General features: G+C 33.4%; 1 protein-coding gene across 1 annotated transcript; it reads right to left on the reverse strand.

Moving 5' to 3' along the window:
• Positions 1–3,701: 3,701 nt before the first annotated feature.
• LOC126704369 (transcription elongation factor TFIIS-like) lies at positions 3,702–4,373 on the reverse strand. The gene is made up of 2 exons (XM_050403352.1): positions 4,307–4,373; positions 3,702–4,174 (listed from the first exon to the last, which is right to left on the reverse strand). The coding sequence occupies exons 1-2, from the start codon at positions 4,371–4,373 to the stop codon at positions 3,702–3,704; spliced, it is 540 nt and encodes a 179-aa protein (XP_050259309.1).
• Positions 4,374–8,542: the final 4,169 nt, after the last annotated feature.

Genomic DNA, 8,542 nt, shown 5'->3' on the forward strand with positions numbered 1-8,542 from the left:
TTCTTCATGGAGGGTTTTTCCCGTTATATAGTCCTCCCCAGACCATCTTGATCTTACACTTGTTGGCCATCTGAATCTTTACTTGAGTACCTGTCCCATTTGGCACTGTCCTTGGCTTTCTGTGAGTTGCGGTTGCCAAGGCGTTACTGTTCAGGAGTCTTCTCCACATAAATGCGGCCAGAAAAGTAGCCGCGGTGCATTTAATGCGGTAGTAACAGCTTTCCTTTAGATATATTATATTTTTCTTTTGGGGTTTTCTTCTCTCTTGCACGTTTCGGGGATACGCCCTTGTCACCGATGCATCCTGGGGGGTAGCTTTGATCATTAGGTCTGGTGTTTGACCCACTCTGAGTCGGTCCGAGGAGACACTCCTCCTCGGACAACCTCAGTTCCATGCTCTGCTCGTAAAGTCTGACTCAAAACAATTTGTACTGCTTGCTTGTCTTCGGATCACTTACCTCCTCGGACAGGGCCCAAGGCCCAGTATGTGATCCGGCCCCCTACCCCACATATAGTCTTACTTAGTGATGAGTTTGTGTTGAAATTAAAATAAAATAACGAATCATGAACTTTTAATAGCCAGCTTGACTCAACTTGTTTACAATCCTACCTCTACATTATTAATTAGTGAGCCTAATATTATATCACTTTTATGTTATGTATAAATGGGAGAGATGAAGAATGAAAAAGATACAAGAGAGAAAAGAAGCCAATATTTATTTTTAGGTGCAAAATTATGTATAAATTCTTAGGCGTTTATATCTTAGAGTTTTCAATTAAATTCAATCACATGACTTATTGCAAATGTAGTACAACCATATAGTTTATTGGCTTGTTAGCCAATGCACTTCCTTTAGTATAGTTACAACTTCTAATGTTATATGATTAAATTTATTTGAAAATCGTAAGGTACAATATCATTGGTACATATAAAGCTAAGTGATAAAATAACATTCATTTATGCATGGAAATAGGTCAAAAGTTACTGCCTACAACGAAATATAATGGAGATGCATAGAAGATTTGATTGTCATATACATGATAGAAAGTTTATGATTTAAATTATTATTTTTTTGATAGTTTAGGAAGGGAGGATTTGAACTTTAGATGTTTCATTTGGAAACACTTAAGAGGTCTCAAGTGAGAAGTGAGGTTCAAATAACAGATATGAGGTGCTACCACAAATAATTCTATCATTATTGGGCTATCACTTTAATTATTATTACCAAAGACATGAGTTATTACGTTGGTATAGTGTTTGTTTGCATGCTCTGTGACCGTGCTCGAGGCAAAGTAGATGTGTGCACAAGGTTTTATAAATTTTTTTCCTAAAGAAGACTTGTGATGTGGGTAATTCTATTCAATAAGACTACGTGCAAAGTATTCAAGGCTAAAATCTCTTACAAGTTAAAAGGAACCACGAGCATACATACGAGGCATGGGTGCAATATGATACAAACAAGATGACAAAGATCATTTTTTAAAAGTTAAGGTATGATAAAGCATGTTTGTATGTAATACAAATTCCTTCACAATAAAGGATATGTAGCTAACTTACTCTCCTAAAAATCATATATGATTTAAAGATCTAGGCTAAGCTTGACCCATACATCTATATAAGAAGCAAGAATCCTCATAGAAAAATTAAACAACATTGTAGTTATATTTTCAAATTTCAAGCCATGGGAAATTCATTGTGGAAACATCAGCGAGACATATAGAAGAAGAAACACACCATGACCAAGTACAAGAAAATCATCCAATCTTCATGTGCCAAATATGTGTAGAGCCCATGTAATCAAACTAGAAATTCAACTACAATATCAAATGTGTGCACCCTTTTTTATGATGCAAAATACATCGAAACCTAGATTGATAACAAGGTGCCAAACATTGAATGTCCTATATTTATTTATGATACATGAATTGCATGTTTAAATAAGAATTAATAAATAAAATTTAATATTATATATATTCTATATCTATATTAGCTACCTTACTTTAAAGGCTTCACAACATCATTATTTTATTTATTTGATTTTTAAACCAAATTTTACCACTAAAAATGTGTTTCTCTTATATTTTTGTTGTGCACTATGGTCCACTTTGGTTCTATTTGGTTCATTCTGTCAACTTCGGTCCACTTTGGTTCTATTCGGTCCATTATGTCTACTTTGGTCTTATTCGGTCCATTCGGAACTTTGGTCCTATGCGGTCCATTTAAATTACTTTGGTCCTACTCGGTCAATTTTGGTCCGATTAGGTCCAATCAGGTCCAGTTTGGTCCTATTCGATCCATTCTGTATACTTCGTTCTTATTCGGTTCATTCGGTCTTATTCAGTCTACTTTGGTCCAGTTTGGTTCTATACTGTACACTTTGGTTCTATTCGGTCCAATTAGGTCTAGTTTGTTCTTATTCGGTTCACTTTGGTCCTATTAGGTGCATTATATCTACTTTAGTCCTATTCGGTCCAATTAAGTCTTGTTTGGTCTTATTCGGTCCACTTTGATCCTATTCGGTCTAATTCAGTCTAGTTTGGTCTTATTCGGTCCATTTCAGTCTATTTGGTTCAGTTCAGTCTACTTCGGGCTCTATTCGGTCCCAATCGGTCCATTTTGGTCCATTCAGTCCACTTAAAAATAAAAATAAATAGTGTATATATATATATAATATTACTAAATAAATATCTTATATTATTAAATAATTTAATGAAATAATAAAAATTAAATTAATAAAAATCACATTCCGAAATTATTATTTTAAGTAATTTTAGCTTTTTCATTTTATATTTTAATTATAAACAATTGGTTACTTTGTTGTAAGAATCCCAAACCATAGTTTCCATTCTTCTCTGGCGTAAATGTAGGTTTTTTTTACATGCATTCAAAGGTATGCCAATAATCTTCAAATATGGTTACAAAATCATTTAAATAATTTTTGTGCAATCAATAAAACCTATTGTTTGTATCAGGCAATTAATCAAATAGTTGGATAGCTCATTGAAATACTATCCAAATGTTGTGTGAAACTCAAATTGTCACCTCTAAAAACAACTAAATAGTAAACCTAATTTAAGTTAAACCAAAGTGATGAAAAGAGAAAAATTGTGATTGAGAACACAAAACTACCAAAATTTATATACCATTACAAACGTTCCAAAATAAAGAGAGAAAAAAAAAAAAAAAAAGCCTAGAATAGAATAGATAACAAAGCGAATTTGAGATGTCAAGTGAATCTTGAGAGGTAAAGAAATTCTTCTTTTCTTTTTTATTTATTTATTTTGTTCTATATTAAATAATTAGATACCAATTTATGCTTTGGTTCGATTTCTTTTTACATATCTTATGGTTTATGGGCAAGGGCAGGGGTTCAAAGTGTTCAAAATGGAGTTTTATACACATATACATTTAGATTAGAATTCTATTAGATTAAAAAATATATATATATATTAGGAAAAACTCAAAGAATAAAAAAAATTACTTTAATTAAGATGTCCAATTTGTGGAAGAGAAACTAATCAAACAGAGGATGATTAAAAAAAAAAAAAACTTATATATTAGAAAGAAAATCTTAACATATAAAACCAAAAAGGTAGGTATATCATGAATCATATTGTGGAAAAATAATGGAGCTAATTCCTAGCTAGACTAATAATTCTTTTCAACAATACTAGCGTTCCTCAGAATCAATTCTGCAAAACTAGACCTTCCAGCGTTTGCTGCATTTGACGCAAGTGACATAAGTTGTCATGGGTTCATCGGCACTCCGGGTCTGCAACTGGTAGTAGGTGCACTTGCGCTCGCGGCACCGGCTGCACTGGAACATGTCAGTGGTGGCCTTATCTTCTTCATCAGCATCATGCACACATCTCTTCAACGTTTTCAACTTTATCTGAATATTCTCACGCTTCCTTTTCTCACTGGCCATCTCCTCGGCACTCATGGTTACAAGAGTCTGTGCACTGATCTCACCAAGAACAACCTTTCGCCTCAAATCTGAGTTTTTTGGGTCTTTGAGATTGAACAAGACGGATTGATACTTAGCCTTCTTGATTGGATTGGACCACCCAATTCTTTCGTACATTGCAGACTCCACTGAAGCAGCGACTTCAACTGGGTCAAAAGCTGGTGATATGCTCTCATCAGTTTCAGATGATACTCTGGAAAAGGCCTCTGCCAACAGTTTCCTAACGCTCTCTCGATAATCAGAGTTCTTGATCGACTTGGAATCTTCTTGATGATGATGATGATCAATCTTCTTCTTCACTGTTTCTGTTTCTGTTTCTGCCTTAGGATCAGCAATACCCGACTTGATTATCAGTCTCTTTCTTTTTGGAACCCCGAAATCTTTTTCAATGCTCAGTGCCGCCATTGTCAAGTTTGATTCAGAATCTTGATGATCAAGAAGAATAAACTTCAATATCAGCCTCTTAGTCTTAGGAACCCCAGTACGTAATCTTGTGTCTCTGTTAAACCCTTACCCTTGTTCTCCAAATTGAAGAACGTCGTATCAGAAAACAAACAGAAACTCAACACTACGGAATTCAGCCTTGCCTTTCAAGGTTGTTTTATACTCAACAATAGTTGTTGTTTCCGACACCCTCAAGGAATACGAATAGGTATAGGAAATTTGAAGGTCGGTGAGGTGATGAGGGCTTATCTAAATTTGGTTCTAGCCGTTGGAGCTGCTGTTTGGTATTTATTTTCGAGTTTTATTTAATTTTTAAGAGAAAGATAAACCTAGTTTTACTTTTTACTATTGAAGATTGAGAAGATTTTATTTACTGTGCGGCTTTTAAATTTCTATTATTAATCATCTAATTTCTATTCTGCAATTTGCGTTAATCCACGTCATCATTGTATTTCATGAGTACCTAAATTTTAATTTTAATTTTTATCAACAATATACAGTATGGTACAGAATTGTGTACATTCTGTACCAGAGAAACTTGACCTTCTTCTGATAGATTTCTTTCGGATTTCATTCATTGCATCATTTGCATGTACCTGACTTTGTTAGACTAGTTAAATTTTTGTTGGTTCCCAGAAAAATTGTTATTGTTTAACATTAAAGGGATGTAATTGTGGATTTATTTACAGACTTTATGTAATTATAGATGTGTTAGTGCTGGACGAGATATTGTGTTTCATAGTGCATGTTTGCTCCTCTTGAGAAATAACCGAATTGATGATAACACAATTTGACACTAATGCAGCCATGAACTCTTATTAATTTTTGTCACAAGAGATCCTTGACCAACTTGGCAAGATTGATCTGGTTGTGAATTTCGAATGCATAGAGGATAGCTTCATGATATTTGTGGTGGATTCACTTTGTATTGTAAAAAGAAAGGAATTCAGCAGAAAAAATTGTTACTTCATTAGAATATAATTATTTAATGTAGCAGCCTATTAGATAATGGAAATTTGTATGCTCCTTTTTGTTAAATTTTCTTTTTATATTGTTTCCATTTGTGCCAATTGATTTTCATTATGATGGCCTCATTCATTCCCACTAGAAGCTCATTCTATCCACTTTGGTCCTAGTCAGTCCACTTTGGTCTTATTCGGTCTAGTTTGGTCTTATTTGGTACAATTTGATCCTATTCGGTCCTTTGCAACAATATTTTTTTTTTTTTTTTTTTTTTTTTTTTTTAAAATTAGAACTAGAATTATTTGATTTTCATTTGATTTTTAACTCATTGTAGCATTGAAAAAAAATGAAGATATTTAACATTTGTTAACTATTTGGTATATCACACGAGTTAGCTATAATAAAAGACAATAGACTATTTCAAATAATTGTATTTATCAAAAAAAATAAATAAATAAATAACACAAGTGGTGGGATTATCATTTAATGTTAGTTGTAAAACCAGTTTTTGTTTTTGATTCACAACGATGAGTGAGGCAAAATCATTGTCTTTGAGGATGACCAAAAATTAACTAGACAATAGAAGAGAAAGAGAAATATTATGCCTACAACATTTTCAAAATACTTTCACAATAAATCTTAAGTGGTAGGTTGTTATTGGTTGTTATGAGTGAGCAAAAAAGTAATCTAAGTCGTGGATCCGAATTAGAACTAATAATAAGTTATTACCTATAATTTGTTGAGAAAGTGTTGTAAATTTTTTGTAAATGTAGCATTTTTCGAAGAGATAAGATCAAACATTTGGATATTGCGAGATCCCAGGAGCAGATGTTATTTTTAATTGAATTTATCATCATTTAGTTGTAACGTATTTGAGTTAAGTTGAGTAGTTGTTACCGAGTCCTTAGCCTTAGGAATTCTAAGAGTTCTGTGGGCTGAAACTAAATCCTTAGCCAAGTTGAGTTACATTTTAAGATATATATAATATCAGTTGAGTTACATTCAACAGCTGCACAGCATCTTTAATCTCTATCTGAACTGCAGGCCAAGATTGTTACAATACTCTAACTCTAACTTTGCATCAACCTTCTTCAATGCGATCTAAGATAGGCATAGATCGCCATGAAGAAGAAGGTAAAGGCAAAGTTAGATTGGAGTACTGTGCCTACTACTTGAAGAATGCTATCAATGACAACATTTGTGCCAGTCTTACTTTGGCTACTCATTTCTCACTTTTTGCAAATCCAAGAGATAGAGCACTTCAAGAATTACTTCAATAACTTCGGTTATTGAAGTAATTCAGTTATTGAAATAATTCTTGAAGTGCTCTATCTCTTGTATGGAAACTTTTAACTTTTCAACATCAAGAACAACTTTCATAGTTCAACGCTTTGCTAGTCCATCTCCTTATGTATATTTGTTGGAAGTTGTTGTTTACTATTTATGAGGTGATGTTTCTTTTCATGTCATTGAAGTTTTTTCCCTTTCAAATTTTGTTATTTACTTCTGCCATTTGAAACTGTGTAGATTTTGGTGTCTCTGTCTTAGCAAGGATCTTGAAAATTGGTTTTCAACCAAACCATATAACTCTGAACATTCTTGTCTAACGGCTGTGTCTTCAAGGTAACATTGTAGGAGCTGTGAAAAAAGGTCTTATGCTGAATAATCATGTGCAGCATTCTTTGATGCATCAACATCCAGAAAACTTTTATTTTTTGTTTTTTGTTTTGTTCTGATCTTAATTTTATAAATTTCTCTTTTAGAAAATTTGACTGCTGAAAAGTTATTGCAATGTATTGTCATTGTAAATTGTAGAGTTTGAGAAACTTATATGCCTATTGGCATGTCAAATTAAAGTTTTCTATATTAAATGTATGTTCAATTTTATGGAATAGTAGTATAGATATAACGTTCAAGCATATTGTATCACTATCTATTAATATAGTGCAGCAAATTATTTATGCATGTATGCGAGCTGATTTATTTTCCTAATAAGCTTTGTGGTGCTATTGTGTAGTGGATCATAACCTTTGGAGTATGTTCATCATTCTGTATCTTTAGAGCTGTTCATCCTTCGTTTTGTTGCTAACATGTGATGCGAATGAGAATTGTGGGAATGTCCAGTGGATTTGAAGCCTGTTATTGATGTGTTGGGTGAGTGTTGAATCATTGATCTGCCTATACAATTTTCTTATCCGTTTGTTTGATTGATTGATTTTTTTTTGGTTGAATTAGACTTTCTTTTAGAGAGAAAAGGAAATTAAATATTTGTAATATGATGAAAACCTTAAAGTTGGTAGATGATGTATTAGTCTAGGATATGGTCTTGGACAGTGAAATATATGATGCACTAATAGATGCCCTATGCAAAATGGAAAATTTCTCTGAATTGTTGAGGTTACTTTATGGAGCGGGAGAGCAAGGACTTACACTAAATCTTGCTACATGTAGAACTCTAATTCGTGGTTTTACAAGATGGGAAATATGGACAATGCAGCAGAGGCTCTGGAAAGTATGATTAGATTTGGATGAGTTCCAGCATCCAATTTAAGTGGCTTAATCAATGAAGGCCAAAGTGTTGCAAACTCTGAGAAATCTGTTAATATCTCGAAGCAAGAAATATCCGGAGTTGCTTGTCAGGCAGAAGCTTAGAGAACTGGAACTTCTGCTCCCAGTGTTTCCTGTCTATGGCTTCATGGTTGAAAATTCAGGTTCTGGCCTTAGCAGGGTGCTAAAGTGAATTAACCCTAAATTGGGTATAGCAGATTGAGGTGACAGCTCTCAGTAGCAACAATGTCCAGCTTCTTTTTTTGTTAACCAGTTATTGTGGATTCTTCCAACCAAAGATGTGGAATCAACACTTAGAAAGGTAACCCTATTTTGCATCCTCTTTTGTTAGATGAAATCCTCCCTGTGATAACAATTTTTTTATAGAATAGGGCAAGGTTGATATACCATTCTATATGTTTGCTAAAGCAACTAGGTGGTCAATGTTGTTCATTAGAACCGACCATCCCTATGTTTTTTCCCCTCACTTTACTTGTTTACTATGTTACTATGTATGTCATCTATATTTGAAGTTTTTCGTCCACTTCTACTGACAACTTGCATACATTGCTAATTTATTATAATGGCTGTTATATTTGGGACAGGCTGAAAGATGAAAA

This window comes from Quercus robur, chromosome 10 (assembly GCF_932294415.1).
Source record: "Quercus robur chromosome 10, dhQueRobu3.1, whole genome shotgun sequence".
NCBI lineage: Eukaryota > Viridiplantae > Streptophyta > Magnoliopsida > Fagales > Fagaceae > Quercus > Quercus robur.

What these genes read in the sequence shown, in the direction of transcription:
- LOC126704369 (XM_050403352.1), bottom strand. Translation starts at nt 4,373, where the DNA reads ATGGCGGCACTGAGCATTGAAAAAGATTTCGGGGTTCCAAAAAGAAAG. An exon ending in GAGACTGATAATCAAGTCGG is followed by an intron (nt 4,175 to 4,306) that starts GTATTGCTGATC and finishes AACTGTTGGCAG; the next exon opens with AGGCCTTTTCCAGAGTATCA.